The sequence below is a fragment of the Poecilia latipinna genome, unplaced genomic scaffold (assembly GCF_001443285.1).
Source record: "Poecilia latipinna isolate Pla-1442-1.1 unplaced genomic scaffold, P_latipinna-1.0 Scaffold1036, whole genome shotgun sequence".
Classification (NCBI taxonomy): Eukaryota; Metazoa; Chordata; class Actinopteri; order Cyprinodontiformes; family Poeciliidae; genus Poecilia; species Poecilia latipinna.
In genome coordinates, this window is record NW_015113652.1 from 302045 (window position 1) to 320969 (window position 18925).

Genomic DNA, 18925 nt, shown 5'->3' on the forward strand with positions numbered 1-18925 from the left:
CAATTTTGACTTCTAATGATTCACTTCCTGTTAGAGAGCCCCCTGGTGGTTGAAGAAAAATACACAGAAAAGCCGCAGCGGGCTACAACCCTCATGGTTCAAAGTTTGGGAAAAAAGTAGCAGCTTATAGTCCGGTGAAATTGAATAATTTCCACGGCACACCTGACGATCACTCACGGCACACTAGTGTGCCGCGGAACAGTGGTTGAAAAACACTGCCTTAGCTTATCATCAGTGAATGGGTTCTTAGTTGGATTTAGGTTTGGACTTTGAGTAGGCCATTCTAACACGTAAAAACCTCATAAAAGCTTCAAGTCTTTTGCAGCTTCTAGCAGGTTTTCTTAAAGAATTGCACCAGCCGTGTTTAATACCATCCATCTTACCTTCAACTCTGACCAGTGGCAGAAAAGCAACCCCTCAATATGATGCTGCCACCACCATGTTTTGTGGTAGCGTCTTCCACACAGTATCAGTGTCTGCTGTGGCCTTTTTTTGTTTGTTTTTCTCTGACAGAGACTAAAACGGTGGATTGCATATTAATTAGGGTTGTCAGTTGTTTGCATTGGATTTTATTTTTGGGTTTTAGAATAAAGGGGGCTGAATACAAAGAGATTTCACACTTAAACCGGCTGCAATAAATCAATTAATCGCATGATAAATTTAACTGAGCTCAATAATTAACATGTTTTTGAACAGCAATTTAGTATACAGAGAATTGGTTTCGTTTATTGCTTTGGTTGTGTGGTTTTTATTTTATTTATTGTTTTTGATAATTTTATCTATTTTGGATACTTAAACATCTTCTAGTTCCATCGTTAAGTTTATTGATATTTGAAAGGGCAAACTTGCATCATTTTACAATCATCATTATATTACTTGAAAATGTTCTCAAAACAAGATTATCGTTTATCGCGATACACTGTGGAAAAATATATCGTCCAGCAGAATTAGTTATTCAGGTTTAGTCACATTTTTAGGTTTTTTTAAACATCTTAATAAGGATGTTTGATTTTCCTTTCACTACTAAAAAAATCTCATCAAATCCCAATAAAACATGTTAAACTTTGATGTTTAAATGTGACAAAATTATTTTAAAAATTCAAGGTTTCATAAATGCGCTGGACTTTATTCTGTTGTTAGAGCTTATTTGACGCCCATTTATGTAGTTTTTTTTTTCCCATTCTAAAGTTTTTAAGGTTTGGTGCTGTGAAGCAGCACAGGATGTGTGTGACCCATAAGGGAAGGGATAAAACAAGTCTGGAGCTGAAATAGGACACTGTGAGGTTGTGCTTTCGAATGGTTTTCCCCGTCTAGTTACAAGTCCACCGGGACGTTTTCACACAGTGGGAGATGAGTTTTCCTCTAGTTTTACTGCTAAAGAGCAAACAGAGCTTTCCACTGAAACAAAGTGAAGTGGAATTATAAAATGTCTTAAGTGAGGTCAGTTCTTGTCCAGGAAGCCGTGTTTGATGGGCCTTTCCCTGGAAAAAAACAATCCCTCACAGGCAGGAAGTGAATTTTGTCCACAGCTGCAGCAGATGATTGTCTTTAGAAGATAGTAGAAGATCCATATCATGTGGGCAAGCTGCTTCTGGTCGGAGGTTATGAAACCGCTGTTCTCGGCAGAAAGAAACTGATACGCCCGGCATGCCGAGCTACACGTGTTTGATAAGAGAAACAGATACTTTTAAACTCACAGGGGGGAAATGAAGAGCTTTGGAGATGAAAAGAAATCCTTCCCAGTCGATGATGGTACAAGAGTTTAATCTATCAACATGTAAAGACAAGATGTATGCACAGAAATAAAGGGTTACTGTCATGACCACAGACGAAGAAAGGATTACAAGGAAGAGAAGGACGAGTTTTTGAGAGAAGAAATAATCAAATTAAATCATCTATCAATAAAAAATATCATGTTGTGGCTTGAAATTAAATATCTACATTTCTCATACTTCGCACCAGTTGATGGTTAGTTTAAATTTCTCGTTTCTCCTAGATTTTCAAAATACAACTCATTTAGCACGTTTATATCAATTACATATTTTTGCGCCTCTAAGTATTTTATTTTGTAGCAACGAGGAAAACGGAAAAGGTTGCTGACCCCTGTTCTATTATATGCAGTTTCAATTAAATATATTTAAATATGTGATTTTAATTTCACAGAAATACAGAACTAGAAGACATATGCTGATTTTTTTTTTTTTTTTGTCTGAATCTCTGTCATGGAACCAAAGTTTGCCTGACGTGGTTTGGTTTCGTCCCTTCCAGGATGAGTTTGACAGGCTGCGCCCACTGTGCTACACCAGTGCAGACGTCTTCATGCTGTGCTTCAGCGTCGTCAGTCCCGCCTCCTTCCAGAACGTTCCAGAGAAATGGGTCCCAGAGATCCGTAAACACGCCCCCTTCGCTCCCCTCGTCCTGGTGGGGACACAGTGTGACCTCAGGGAGGATGTCAAGGTAGGCAGGTTTACTCAAACAATAACACAACAAGAAAAATACTGCCTCTGATGATGTTATAGTTAATATATAAACACATCTGGATGAGAACTGGAAGCCTCTTTAGAGTTACAAAAGCCTGGAAAATATATTTTTGGGTAGCCTGGCAAAAAACAACAACAAAACAGCCCCTTGTCCAATGCTTCGCTACAGAAATAGTTTGTTGGAGGTGCGAACTACACTGATGTGTGAAGGTCATTGTAAATAGCAACACAACGAAATTTTTTTTTTGAAAAGTCAAAAATTGCTAGAAAACAAATGATGAAGTTTTGAGATTAATCTCAGAAATAAAAAAACAACTGGAACTTTCTGAGTATGAAAAGTAAAAATTTACTAGAAAATAACTATGACATTTTGACAGTAATCTAAGAAATTCTTTTCAGAAAAAACTTGAAAATTTCCCTGTTTTTTCTAGAAAATTTCAGAATCTTTTGGCAGAAAGTTACTCCTTTTTTCAATCTACACTGGCCCTAACACAGTGTCATAGTGATCTCTGTTTAAGTTTTAGACTTTACCCAATTGCTAACATTCGTCCATGACGTCTTTATTGTGCCAGATCGACCCTAAGAAGCTTATTGGCTATTCCCTGCGCTGTTAACAACCATCCTCCAAAGCAAAGAGAGAAGTGTCGATCCAAACATTATTGTCAATTCAGCATTTGGAAACAAAGCCAACACTGCCACTGGTTAAACTACAGACAAACTGCAATTCTAACTCAGCACAGAAAATCAAAGTCATTGTTCACAATCTCTCCTTCTGTTCTCTGATTGGTTGAATTCGACCAGCGAAATCAATTTCAGTGGGAGAAAGCCCAGCCGGAGAAGTGAAGGCAATTTTCAGGCAAAGCTTTTTTGGTATGTAGGCAGAGGAAAGGCTTCAGCTGCTCAACTAACTCGCTCACTCTCTGGTTACCTAGCAACTCGCTCATTCTTTGGTTACCTAGCAACAGCCTGTTCAGTAACTGGCGCAGCTGCATTTTAAGGTTCAGCCACTCTGCCTTATAACTGCTTAAAAATAAAATAAAACTTTAAAACTGGCAGTATTTCAGATACTTAAAACAAAAAAACTAATCAATAACTATCAATATAGGCAATGCTTATATTATGCAAGTCATATTGTCCAGGGGAATTTGCATTGTTAGTTTATAGCCACATTTTGCCTTTTGACTGAAAAGTTGTTCCTTCTTCATGGCTTGTCACAAACTGTTGTGGCTCTAATATACGTGGAGCAGTTTGTGGAGCGGGGATAGTTCTCCAAGATAACTGCTGTCGACTCCTTCCAGGTGCTCATCGACCTGGCGAAGTACCGGGAGCGGCCCGTGGACCCTTTGGACGCCCGAGACTGTGCCATGGAGATCGGAGCGGTGGCCTACATGGAGTGCTCCTCTCTGACCCAGAAGAACCTAAAGGAGGTGTTCGACACGGCCATCCTGGCCAGCCTGCAGAAATACAGCTCACGGAAACGCTCGAGAGGCAAACAGAAGCACCGAATGAAGGCGAGGCAGACCCCGGACAAGATGAAGAGTCTGTCTAAGTCCTGGTGGAAAAGGTACTGCTGCGTGGCGTAGAGCAGACCTAGGACTGGATCGGGCTCTGGTTCTGGGCTGGAGTTTTAAAGAAAACCACATAAAACCTTGACTGGAACGTGGAATATTGTGGATGAGATTTACTACTGAGCTTCTATTTTGAGTCGCCTGGAGGATTCTCCGGTGTTTATTCCCTTAGACTGGTTAAACACCAGTTCTGTTCTGGGACCAGTAAAAAATGTGACAGAGTCACATCCAGGTTGCTTTTCTCTGGATTTCTGGTCCAAAAATACTGATGGAAAAAAGACAAAACAACCCTCTTGGTATAAATTTATCCTGCCTTTTTATGCATCCCAGAGGAAAACTGGAATCTTTGTTGGATATAATTATTATAATCGATGATCTAAGTCAAACAACACACTGTCAGCCGACTGTAAATTGTTCCCAATTCTGGACTGGCTTAAAATAAAATCAGAAAGAGCTGCTGAGAGGAAGAGAGTTGCCCTCGGAGCAGACTTTGTCACAGAGGATTTTATGACCCAGACATGATCACCAGACGCACATGAAGTCGAAACAAGTCCATCCGTCCTGACGTCAGTTCAGACCGGAGCCATTGTTACTCTGATCAGAGGATTCGCTGAGTAACTGCATCCTGATTTTACACGTTTCTGAATCAGCTTTTTGTTTGGTCTTAAACAGAACAATTTGTACCAAATTCAGGCTTTCTTTTTTATTTTTATGCAAGAGCTCAAATCATATCTAATCTTGATACGAACTCATGCACATTTTTGTCCTATCAGAAGTCACAAACTGTTCCTGCTTTGATCAAAACTGAGATTTCCAAACAACCCACATTCTTTATATCTTTTTTTTTTTTTCTGTAGCAGCAAACAAACCATTTCATGTCTCCATATTGGAAGGTAATTTATCATCTTTTCCTCTCAAACTCATCAGGACTGACTGAAAACAGAGCGAAGCCGGTTCAGGTTGGTCAGCTGTGAAAACGGGATCATTTCTTCTGCACGTGTTTGACTTATAACTTAAACAAAGTGGTACCAAACATTTCCACTGCTACATGTGATTTATCCTTTCAGACTTGACTATGAGCGTTTGCTGAATCAGATCCTCCATGGTTAAATCTAAAATTAATACATAGTGTATTTTGCTATCTTTATTTCTTAAGAAAAATCCCTTTTCTGTTATATTACTTGATATTATTGCTAGTTACTGACACTCTGAGTCTATAACGCATCAATAATCTATAAACCTGGCGGTTTTCTCTTTCTAATATTTCATCAAATGAAAATCACAAACTTTAATGTTTTTTTTTAAATTATTTTATGCGACAGACCAACATATAGTGGGGCATCGATGGGAAGAACAAAAGTAAAGCACCGTTTCAGTTTGTTTTTTACTTGTAGCAAAGTGTGCATCTGCAACTAAAAAGATACAAGCATGTGAAAAGCTCAGCCCTTTTTAATCAACTTAATGTCAATAAAATGTAGCTGATCTATTGACTATTTTTTAAATTAATAATTTGACAGCAAATAATATGAGATTTTGTTTTGCAGAATTTAAACTAGGTGAAGCAAACCCTGCCACTGGAAGAGTTCTGGGTAAAACATATTTACAAATAAAAGTCTGTTTTAAATCTTAAATGCCAAATGTATATATCTTTGTACAACTTTGGCTAATTACTGCTCTGACTGCCCTGTTCTTTCAGTCAGTATACTCCAGTAAAGGATTGATTACTAAATTAGTTGACGATAAATTCAATAATCACAATTAATCCGATTAACCATTTCAGCCATGCTGCCACGTTAATCTAAAATTTTTGTTGAAAGTTGGATTTGTTGGTTTCTCTCAGTGGAAGCTGTTTCTAACGCAGCTCAATGGGTTCACTGTGTGGATGTTTAACTGCTGATACCAAATGCTTTGTGTGTTGCAGGGAGAAAAGGCATAATAGGTCATTTGTCTTGTGGAGCTAAGTGGGCTAAAGGTCACACACTCTTATGATAGCTGGCATTTCCTGTGTCAAGTTTAACAGAAGTTAGTTTTGTACTTAATTCAGTCCGGTTTAAGCATCTTAGTGGCGTTAACCGTGTTGTTCTGTCTTGTCTTTCCGTCAATCAGCAGAAAACGCCTGGCTTGTATCTTAAAATGACCTGAAGGCGCTCATGTTTTAAACTTTAAAACACTGTAATCCCGTAGATTCTGCTTTATTTAATCACCACAGAAACTACTCTGATCCCAACTGATAACTAAGCAATGCAACTTGTGACGCCAGCTTTTGAGGTTATGAAAGGTCAGAGGGTTTCCCCTGTTTTGACTTCCTCTCAGGTGGTTGCCGCAGCGTGGCGTTGCAGCAGGATGGCAGATGAAGGGCTTCGTAACGTAGAGCAGATGGCTATCTGAACGTGGAGACAGAAAATAGATGTGATGGATGTTGGGGGGTTTTCTGTTTTGTTGAAAGTAAAGCATAATTATTCTTTGTTGCTGTTGTTGAGGTTTGTAGAACTGTGTGAGAGCTAAAACTTCATAAATCTGTGACTTTGATTTACTGGGTGTTGTTGTGACGGGCCCCCGCTCTATGCTGGCGATGTTTAATACGTGACTCAGAGACGCGGCGTCACAGCTGGTATTTGGTCTCACTGGATGTGAAGCAAAGGAACACAAAATCCATATAAATATGTCTGATTTAGGGCACAAAATGAAACTACTCATTGTATTCGTCTATGTCCAGGGCCGGATTTAAAAGGATAAGGGCCCGGGGCAAGAGCCGGTTTTGGTACCCTATTCAAAAAACAGCAACAACAACAAAAAAACAAGCATTTACACATGGAAACTACAGTTGATGGCTCCATGTTGGTCCCAAATAAATGTATTATAAGTTCAGAATTTTCAAATATTTGAGTTTTGTGTACATTAACAAAAATATCAATCAAAAAATACCAAGACAACACATTTCAGTTGGGCTTGCTTATGAGTTTTATATATGCTACAATGTAAAACATTTATTCATTACAAAAATCTTTGGGGTCCCACAAAACGTGGAGCCCTGGGCTACTGCCACTGTAAGCCCTTTCTGAGTCCGGCCCAGTTCACGTCCTGTGACTCTGTGACTCAGATATCTAATCTGAGGATTTACACATCTTACAGGGGACACCAGCTCAGAGTCTCTTTCAGAAAACCAGCCGAGCGCGGCCTGGGTGAACCACCACTCCTGTTTTCACTGGTTGAAAAACAAAAACAGATGATACGCTGCTGCAGTCTGCTCATGTCAAGCTTGTCGTTAACCTGGAAATTTCAGTAAAAGGAGGATGTGTTTGTACAGATCTGTCATACTCTGAGAAATAAAGAATATTTGTAATAAAGACGTGTGGTATGTTGGTAAGAGCTGAAACCTGTTGAGGTTGATTTGTAGCATCAATAATATAGAAGGTAATAAAAGGCAAGAAATATAGAATGAAGTTAAATAAAGAATAATAAAAATGAACACAGAAACTAACATTAAAATACAAATTTAAAACACATTAATAGGTGAGATAGTTAATGTTTTAAATTATTTAAAGGAGTTAACTGCACATCTCAGTTTCTTTAATTCTGGTCCTGGGAACACTACATCAACAGGTCTGTTACAAAACAAGAAAACTAAATGGTTCATGTCTGTGAAGCAACTCTGAAATATATTTACATTCAAGACATGCAGTGATTTAATAACTGGTGTAATTGGATCAATTTTCTTGGTTTTGGTCAGGACTCTCTACTGGTTTACGGTGTTTAGCTAAATGCTCTCTAACCTTAAATCTGCAACTTTTGCCTTTTTGGCATCAAAAGTTTTAATACTCTTTAAGCTGGGTGAGCTTATAGATGTTGAATAAAAGTGGCCCAAGATTAGAGCCTTGAGGAACCCCACATGTGATCTTTATCTGCTAACATTCAAAATGACACGCAGGGGTTTTAGTTTACCAAATGAAATCTGAACCAGTTCGGCATCAAACAATCTGGACCCTATTTTCCAGTAGCCGCATTTGTGTCAAAACTTTAATCAGGTGTGGGCAAAAGCCAGCCTGAAAAGTACTGAATACATTTTTCTTATGAAAAAGGAGTAAATTTGTAGATAAGCTGTCTTTACTGTACAATGATCTCTGCCAAAGTGTGAGTGTTCAGAGCTCAGAGTAACCTTGTACCACCATGTAGCGAAAGCTACAAAATGTTACTGAGATAAGATGAACAAGTTTACCGTAAGTGTTATTTATCTACCAAAATGACTTAATCATTTCTAAAAAATAAAATAATATAATCTTAATGAAATTATCCTGTAAAGAGTTTCTAAAGAAAACACCTTCACTGCAAAAACAAGTATTTCTGGTCTGGTTTTCAGTGCAAATATCTTAATACATTTGAAATAAGTTTCAGCAAGATATAAGAGCTTGTTTTAAGTTAATAATTTCTTAATGCTGATAAAAAAGTTTTAGTTCCATTGGTAGATAAGTTAACTTATAAAAAGATATTTTTTTCTTGTTATAAGTTCGGTAATCTGCCTGTGGAACTAGTTCTTTTTCATCACTATTAATTACTGACTTAAAACAAGCTTATATCTTGCTGAAAGACTGTAAGTTAGTTTCGTCTTGTTTCAAATGTATTAAGATATTTGCGCTGAAAACTAGACCAAATATACTTGGTAAGATGTATTTTTGCTGTATTTTGATTGTTTCCTTTCACTTTTAGCTCAAACGTGGCTTCTTCTGAGTAGCTTTGGTGCTGTGGCACTTGCTTTTCAAAGTCAAACAACCATGCTGCGCTCAGCTGAACATCAGGACAGATGTTCAGCCACGCTTGAGGACATGAAGACACAAACACAAGTGCACACACCAGATGCAGTCCGTCACCCGACTTCAGTCTGAATCACTGTGAGGAGACTCGCTGCTTCCAGGCAGCCGTCGTTATGCAAGAGCTTTATTTTGAAGGCTGTCAAGTGGTGTTTGGTGAGGGGTCTGTCTTTCTTCTGGGACGCAGTGTGTATGTGATTCACTGCGTTATCTGACAGCAGCGAATCACGAGAAGACCGACTTTGTTCTGGTTACACCAGTTGTCTTTTGAGCTTCAGTCAAAGCTCCCTGGTACAAATTAAGAACAAGAAGAGGACTTTTTCTTACGCGTTTTTAAATCCGCTACAAATTAATGACACATTCTCACTTAAAATGTCAAAAAAATAAAAATATCTCCACAAACAAAGCTAAAGGGCCTTTAAAGGCAGCACAATGATGCTGCGGTTTTTATAAAGCAGCAAAATCGCTAAAATAAATCTTTTCATTACAACTGGTTTCCAACATCATACTTTGCAGATATTTTATCTATCTTTAATTTAGAAAAACATATGATTACTCAAACCAAACTCGAAAATACATGAATATTTAGCCAGAAAGTTTAACTGTTACTTTTTTATTTAATTTTTCCATGTACAGGAAGGCAGGGAAAAAACACACAAAACAAGTTTTATAATTTATTCTGAAAAGGAAAACATACAGTGTAAACACATATATTTAAATTGTGCAAAAGCTGCCAGCATTCAAATCACAGTTTAGAGATTCAGTTCTGGCTGATTGTATAACTTTATAGTCTCTGTGTGCGAGCGTGTGTATGTGTGTTGTTGCGTAATATAAAAAAGAGGTGGAGTGACATCAGTGCTTTACAAGCAAAGCTGAAATACAACCCTCTGTTTTCTAACAAGCTGTAAATTCAATCGGTGTGTGTGTGTGTGTGTGTGTGTGTGTGTGTGTGTGTTCAGGCAGCTGCTGTGTGGGAGCCGATGTGTGTGTCTACTTAAAGTAACGAAAGAAAGTTGGAGTGGAGAAAACAACACATGGGGGGGAAAATAAAATGGATACAAAAAAAAAAAAACCTCAACCAAATTAACAGAAAATAGCAACAGTTACTAAGCACATAATTAACCAAAGGGAACTGAGTTTTCATGTAAACATAGCAAACATTTTCTTCAATAATCAGTCGATACAGCGGGAGCAAAGTTTCTCATTTTGAGGTGTGAATGTTTACAAAACAGCAAATTGTTCAACTGCTTCTGCTGACAATTTATACAGCTTCTTTTAAGTAGCTTTAGCTTCTGCTAATTCAACATTATGAATGAAGAAAGCAACAAGTGGTTTCTGGATGGTAAGTCTACAACAAAACACTTGTCTTAACCAGGAGCCATTACACAGCACACACAGTGGTAAAACCAGCTGACCAATGTGCTGGAGCTCAGCTTGGGTTGCTAGGTGACGGGGAAGACTTAATGTGGGTTGCTAGGTAACGGGCTGGGCTTCACTGGGGTTACTAGGTGAGGGGTAGTATCTGCTGATTTGTTACATTCAAGAGGTTTTTGAAAAGCCTAATTTCCAGACACCAAAAAACATTAACTTATTGCCAAAAACTAGAGTTGTATAGTGGTTACATTTACTCAGCTACATTTACTTGAGTAACTTTCTTTCTTAAATTTTCTATTAGTAGTATTTTTACTATGCTGTATGTTTTTAGTAATTTTATCATGAAGTACCACTACTATTACTTGAGTAAAATTTCTGGATTTTCTACCCACCGAATGAAGAACAAACATGTTTTGATCGAAAATTCACCAGACTCAGAAGGTTCATAAGTTTTATAATGAAAGAACCTGATTTGAAAACATTTTCTTTTGCCTGATTTTATTATTTTTGTTATTTATATGAACTATTGTCATTTTTGTCCTTAAAATACCAAATTTTTTAACTTTATATTTTGGTCCGTCTGATTATGTAATTTTTAAATATTAAATTACTAATAATTTGATCAGCTACTTAGTACTTGAGTATACTTTTTACCAAATACTTTTTTACTCTTACTTGAGTAATTTCGTGGATGGTTGCTTCTTACTTTTACTTTAGTAAAAATATGCTGAAGTAGTCCTAGTCTTACTGGAGTATAATTACTCTGCCCACTGTTTACATCATCCCCAAAACAAAAGTAAAAGGCCTGCTGGTGGTCCTGCTGAAGCTGATAAGAGTCAATCCAAAGTTTTTCACCTACAGTCATGAGCTGAAAGGAAGAAGCAATTACCCCAAAAGCCACATAAAAAATAGATTACAGTTTAAAAGCCCTCAGGGACAAAGTTTTAGAAGTCATGTCTTGTGTCCTGATGAAATTAACTGTTAGAGGAACAATGGAGGAAGCTGAAAGCCATTTCCTCAGTTTTTATTTAAATGTTTTAAACATATTATTTTAACTTAGTGTCATTCACAGCTTTATGGGGGTAGAAATCGTCATGTTTCAGTTCACTGTGACCTTTTGATAAGTGAAAATGATTCCAACATATGTTTTTAATCTAATAAACGCTCTGATGGGTTAGTAATCTATTATCTCAAAGGACTGTGCTTGATTAGTTTGTAACTCTCTTACCTAATTTACACATAATAAGTTAATGGTTTTTCATTATTTTTGATTAATGAGCTGCGTCATCTCCTCAAGCGGTCAAACTTTGGTCCAGACGCAGCCCAAGAGTTTAAATCAGCCACTGTAAATGAAAACATCTGCACAGGAAGCTAATTCTGCTCTGTGCTGTTAATGGCTTCATATCGAGAGAACCAATGAGTTTTTTTTGGGTTTTTTCACGTCAATGGTAAACGTTTGAAATGAATTTATGTGTATTATTTCTACCATATAAAAACTAGAGTAATTTGAGGCCTTGTCAGGTTTCAGCTTTGGTGTTATTTTGAGAGTCTGGAGCTTTTCTGTAAATCAGCTGCGACGACAGCTGCACTTTCAGCAGGGTTAGTTCCTCTACAGCGGTCTTTCTCAAACTGTGGTCCCTGGGCCACAGGCGGCCCATAGTGGTCCGCAAAGTATCGCATGTAAATATCAGTTTATTTGCCACAACTCAAGTCTGTTTTTCTTTTCTTGTCTTCTAAATTACAAGCAATTGTGTGCATTAAGATGTTATTAATGTACACAACACTTGGTAAAGAACTTTTTTGATTTCCATGTGTTTTCAATCATTTGAAAGCTTAGGACACAAACTTTCATCATCTGTAAATAACTCAAAACATCCCTAGTTGACGTGTTCATGGTTTTATTGCGGCGAGTCACATTTACAAAACATAAACAATATTTCTTAAAATGAACAAAGGAGACAACAATAAGTGAGTAAAGAGACTAATATTTTAATTTCAGGTTGTATATATGAAGATATTGTGTTAGTGAAGGGGCAATTTCAAGTTAAGTGATCCGTGAGTGTTTGTTAAATGAGCTAGATGGTCATTGGGTTACACAAGTTTGAGAGACATTGATCTAGAGCTTCCAGGCTTTCCAGTCAATACATTCTGACTGATCAATAAAGGCAGTTATGATCCAGAAAACAGTTCTCACTCAGCTTGTTTTGATGTTGGAGCAAACGCGTAGGAGAGGGGGTTGTGTCCCCAGCTGTAATGTAAACACAGCAGTCAGCTGTTGTTACATAGTTGGTTCACTCTCCATGTGTCACAAGCTGTTACAGCCAGACAACTCCGTATGTGAACTCTGAACACGCATCCTAAAGCAAACAGGGCGACGCGAAAGGGAGCGGTGAGGAGTGGGTTTCATGAGGAAATACAAGAAGAGAGGCGAGAAGATTTGGAAGGACACAGAGGATAAAGTGTGTTTGAATGAGATAAAGCACTCAGGCAGCGGTTTCTATTGTTCAGTCAAGAATCCTGAAGGGTTTGTCAGCCTGAATCTGTTCAGTATAAATTTAAGTTAGCGTTACAGGAATCTGCCCCAAAGCAGTGTTGAATTAAAGAAAACTGCAAGATCGACAAAATAAAACTCAATAGGTATGAAAGTATGTTAAATGTTGGAAACATGGTAAAACAAGAAAGACCTACGAGACAAATGAAAAAGGTACAACAGCATCACCAAAAAATAAATTAGCTGAAAATTTGTCCTAAATTATCAGCTCTCATAACTTTCCAATGAAGTTGAAATATACGTTATTGATCCCAAAGAGAAATTAAATATTGTTGTAATTAATCTTCATTCAAATTCTTCAAATAGTTATTGTAGATGTTGATGGCTGTTGGCAGAAAAGTTGTCCTGTAGCAGTCTGTGTTGTAGTGAATTTGAAGAAGCCTCTGACTGAAGACTCTTTTCTAAGACAGTCTCATGAAGATGGAGGCCATAATTTCCAGTGATATTCAGATATCTGACAATTTCTTTTGATCGTTTTTTTTTCCTTTTCAAATCTGTTTACACCTTAGACAGAAAACAAAGCTGTCTTTTGATGGACATTTTTGCCCCAATAGTAGGACCGGGAATGAAAACAAGACAACTTACAGAAAAAAGACAAAGGGAATAAACCACCAACTTAAAATAAAAGCAATAGAACAAGTCCCATCCCCCCAAAAAATCACATACTGTAAAAAAGTAAATTTCTTATCAGAGAGATAAATCACCCAAATGGAAGTGTAAAAACCCTCAACATGTGAATGTTGCATTATAGGAAGACATCCCATTTACAAATCTCTCTCCCTCTGACATAAACAGAGACTTCTGGGAAACAGGGATTAGTAACTGATCTTTAGAGGTGGGTGAAAGCAGCCTCCCTCTTTGGCCTCCTGAACCAGATGTAACCAGCTGGTACACACAAACACACACAGTGACCAGCAGGCTTTTGGCCAGAACTTTTGTCCTTTTATTTCAGCTGGGCGAGCGGACTCATAATGGAGCCAGAAGAAGGAGGCCCAGTTTCAGCTCTGCTTCGAGACATCTTTATGGACGGTGAATCTTTGCTGTAGATGGCAACAGCTCAGTTCTACAGATGAAACTTTTCTCCAAAGTTAAACACCGGAGGAGAAAATGTTCTGTATGAGAATTGAATCTGAGTTTCTCACAAGATGTTCAAATCTGTTTGTTTAACCCAGAGCATGCAGCTGGGGAGAGAAAGGGAGTGATGTTGAAACTCGCAGAATGCGGGGAGTTGGGCTCATCCCTGAAAACACAGGGAGTCTAATGTGTTATGCTGAGTCCTCAGTTTATTACAGACACACCTAGATTAGTCTCACCCGAGAATGCAACAGCAGCTTTACTGTATCATCCAGTCAATTTTGAGAAAGCCAGAAATGATGATCAGATTATTTTATCATTCATCAACCAACGGAAGAGCTAGATAAGAACAAATAAAAATAATTACGATTGTTTTTGCCATTTCTTGTTATGCATATCTCAATACATTAGTACAATTCCTTTGATTAACACAGCAGCCACAGAGTTTTCTAGCAACATTTCAAATAACTCAAACAAACTCTGATCCCGGCTACTTACCTTGTTTCCTTATGGCACTCATCGCAAATGGCATCACTGTTGCCCGGATGTTCGGACCGGACAACCCAAGCACAAACAGAATGGCGACATCTGAAGAGCTTGAAACGTTGGGAAATGAGGACGACCCGGGAGTTTCATTTCAATGTTCTTTTGATACAGAAGCACAGTGTAGAGAAAATTAAATTATGGTTGAAATGCAGAGGAGTCAAAGTGAACGTAAAGAAGGCAGCGTTGGTTGAACGCTGGCTACGTTTTTTTTTTTTTTTTTTCTGGCTACGGAGAGCGAGGTAGCTAGCACTTGCTAGTTAGCAATAAGCTACCTGGGCTTGTCAAATTCCAGCTCGGCAATCACTGTTGGTAAAAAAAAATATTGATTCATCAGTGCTTTGCAGTTCATTTTTCCAATTGAATATCAATTGAGAAAAGTCTGGGAATCGATTATATCTCCTGTCTTATCATAGTGAGCAACCGCAACACTGCCGTTAACAGCTCAGCTCCGTGTCATATAAAACAGTTCTGATAGTGATGTGCGGATTGATAGTGAAATATCGTTACCAGACCTTTATCGTTACCAGTCATTCATGGAGCTATTTCAGCATTAAGATCGATTCTCAAATCCATCTAGCAATACTTTAAATACTTCAGTGATTTCAGATAATGTAGCTTAACAAGAGCATGTTATAAAGTAAGTAAATTCTGAAGATCTTGCCTAAATGAGACAGGGTTGATGGGAACTACTTTTTCTTCCGCCTGGTAAGTGTGGAATGTATAGCTGCTCAGGGTCAGACATAAACACAAAGACAGATCATAAAATAAGTCATTCATGGAGATATTTCAGCTTTTATTTTATAGTAGCTCTTAATAATTAAACAAGGATTTATAACAATAAGGCTCTTACTTTGCTATTTTCTTAAGTTTGTAGTAACATTTTTACATATTTTGTATGATTTTCTGCTGTTAAAATAGTCAAGCTACAGTAAATGACAATGCTGTCTCTTCTGAGTTTAAAATGAATAAACGTGATGTCTTGTTTTCTTTTTTGGAAACCAAGATTTGAATTACACTTTTTTTTTTAGATTGAATTAAGTGTTTGCACAAAGTATCGGATCCGTACCTCCGATACCAGCTTCAATTTTACTAAGTATTGGATCGGAAATGAAATCGCTGGTATCGAACATCACCAATGACTGAAGCTAAAATTAAGTTGCTTTTTTTTATACTTTTCTTTGTTTATTGCTGTAGCCATTACCATAGCTACCATAACAAGAAACTTAGCTACAATAAACAAATTTACTCAGTTGGCTTTTACATTCACAGAAGATTATCACTAAAACTATCAGTGTTAAAGTTATCAGAGCCACATCTGTCATGAGACACTATTCATATGATCGGGTTTTACCACATATAGACCACCAAGTTGTCGTTGATGCTCTTCAAACGGATCACAAGACAAACAGCCGCAGTCAGAATTAAAACCTTTCATATCACAAGATCTTCTTCAACTAAAATCTCCTGTCCTCGAGTCAAAAAGTGACTTTTAGTCATAAAAGTGAGTCTCTTTGGGTGTTGGTCTGTTTGGGCGCTGTGTTGGAGTCAGAGCAGCTTTCTGCAGCAGGATGAGGAAGTTGTTATTCTCTGGAAATGTGTGTGACGGCTGAACAACGCGTCTTTCACTGACATTTTCACAACATAAAGAAACTTCACTGTTGAGAGGTAACTTCAGTAATAAAGTTAAAATGCTTGCTCCTGGAAATGTTTAAATTAGGTGACCATAACTAACTCTAAATTAATTGCACAAATCTGTAATTTTTTACAATTAACCTACAAATTGTGCATTTGTAAATTAAATTATTATATTCAATCTCCAAATTAGTATTATTTTTTAATAAAAATGAATTAATTTTTATTTAAAATACAAATGTATTTTATTTAAAAATACATTCTCTTTATTTTAAAATTACATTTTTATTTATTTGTAAATAAAAACAAAAACATTTTATTTTCATTTAAAGTTAAATGTTTTTATCTTAAATGAAATAAAAAACATTTTATTTAATGTTTTTAGACACTAAAAACATTAAGTGAAAATACTGCTCATAAATTGAACATCTGTTTTAAATCTCAGCAACATTTATGATATTTTTAAAAGGTTGTAGGATATAAACATTACCCCAGGCTCTTTGCTGTTTCTGTTCATATCCGAGGCACTAAATGATCACACTCTACACTCGTGACCAGTCTAAATGGAGGAGAAAAGGGAAAATGTGACAGAAAATAAAGCTACAGCAAGATCATGTGCCAAAACGATAAGAGTGGACAGGAAAATGATAGAAACTGACTTTAGACTGTATTCTTTTATATTGAGAATCACACTCAAGTTCAGATGCAGAGCAGGTAAAATATTTACTGGGAAAAATGTATAGCGTAATGTAAGAGCTACACAATGTCGACTCGTCACACAGCTGCTTGTTTCCCAGTATCTCTTATCTCTGACCATTACGGGAATGTGTGGGTTTGTCCTGCTATACAGGAAGTGCATCAGCTCCAGTATACACACTGCATGTGTGCGTGTGTGTCCAGGGGTGTTTGCTAAAGTTTGTGGGTTTTTTTTATTTTTATTAGGGTCTGCCCTGGTGAACTCTGCAATGGTTGATTTAAAGCCACTAAAGATTACAATGAGGAATCTGAAACTATACAATGAAGTGAATGTTATGTATTTGAAAGTCTAACATTTACAATGGGGCTGGACAACATAGCTGAAAAACTTATCACAATATGATAACAATATGTTTCATATTAGTCAATAAGGATTTAGTATTTTGTTTTAAATATCTGAAATACTGCTGAACTGGTGGCGTGACCTTTCCCGTTTCATCCAGTTTTGTTTTTACTTTGAGGCAGTTATGAGGCATGAGGGCAAAACCTGAAATGGCTGCTGTGAACAAGGTGTTGCTAGGTAACCAAAGAGTGAGTGAGTTGTTGCTAGGTAACCAAAGAGTGAGCAGCTAAAGTCTTTCCTCTGCCTACATCTCCCAGAATGCCATGCGGTTCTGGATTGGAGTTTGGTGACTATCGTGTATATTAAATATTCTATCAGATATATTACATATATATCTATTGATATTGATTACGTATATATCATGATATTTATTTATGGTTCTTAATTAATAAAATGTCATGTGAACTAATGAGACAAAAAGAAAACATTTTTTAAAGGTGTGTATCTTGTAGCATATTATGAAAATATGAATAGTCAAAAATGGTGGTGGCAGTATTATGGTGTGGGGCTGCTTTACTTCTTCATGATCTCAAAACTTTGTTGTAATTTCTAGAATCAGAAATTTCTGCTGTCTTCCAGAAAACCCTGAAGCAAAATTTGGTGATGTCGCAGGAAAATTATTCAAAACACACCAGCAATTTACCTTCCAATGAATAAAATGAAATTTTGCTTAAAAACCTAAAGGAGTAGTGAAATGTTTACAAAGCAAATATATTTACATGCATTTCATCACATAGAATATAAAATATCCGTACTAAAATATAAACTTTTCCTCATGCAAAATGCTACGTCTGGTAAACATCAGAGAGGAGAATAAAATATTTTTTTTTGGTGTGGCCTAGTTAAAGTCTGACCTTCTATCTGATTGAGATTCATACTTGAAGCCTTCCAATGTGACAAAATTAATACATTTTAGGAGTTGGAGAAATCAGGCAAACAGATAAAGCTGACATTTAACTTAACATCGAAACATGGACTTTGTTTGGCTGAATTTTGTATTTACTCAGGTTATTGTTGTCTGATATTTACAATGTCTTTGGAGCAGAAGAAATCAGCAAAACAGCAACTACTTTTTCACACAGGTTTCTTTTCTCTGTATTTTTTTACCATCTGAAATGTCAGATGAATTTGGTAGGAGAGGATGAACACGAGGACAGGAAGGGAGGACAAAGTTATCAGAAAGGAAAGAAAAGATTAGAGGCCACAGAGGAAGGATGAGAAGGTGGAGGAAAGGGGAGACAGGAAGTGGATAGAAAGTTGAAAGATGGTACCAAGTGACAGGAAAGTGGAAAAGATCAAATGCATTCTGGGAGTTTTTCCATCAGTTTATGTGGCGTGCTAAGGCTGACAACACACAGCAACAGGAAATGAATGATGCTGATGCATCCAGCTGACAGTGGCTGACTGAATCCTCTGCAGATTCAAGTATCAGCAGTAACATCCAACCTGATAGCACAGAGTGGGAATATACCTTTATACTTCCAACTCCTTTGAATATGTAAAACAAAAGTTTTCATACTATGCTTCAGGCTGTTAGTGTTTTTTGTACATGTTCAAAAAATAATCAAAAAGTAACTTATGCAAGTGGATATACTGTAAGTAAATGATCATTTACAACAGGGGAAAGTGAGAGAAGATCAGAAAACACAATGTGGCTTTAGGAGTATAGAAACATGCTACATGTGTAGCATGCACAGAGAGGAGGGTGGAAGATTTCATATATATATAAATAAAATTCCCCTCTCACCCTCCGTGGGTGGTCTCTTTCATCCTCTGAGCTCGGGTCCTCTACCAGA

General features: G+C 37.1%; 1 protein-coding gene across 1 annotated transcript in view; it reads left to right on the forward strand.

The window, feature by feature from the left end:
- Nucleotides 1-4337, forward strand: part of rhoua (ras homolog family member Ua) — a 10039-nt gene extending 5702 nt beyond the window's left edge. The window contains exons 3-4 of the mRNA XM_015051223.1: nucleotides 2269-2457; nucleotides 3779-4337. Of these exons, the coding sequence (XP_014906709.1) occupies nucleotides 2269-2457; nucleotides 3779-4063 (474 nt within the window). The 3' untranslated portion in view covers nucleotides 4064-4337. The remainder of the gene's footprint in view (nucleotides 1-2268; nucleotides 2458-3778) is intronic.
- Nucleotides 4338-18925: the final 14588 nt, after the last annotated feature.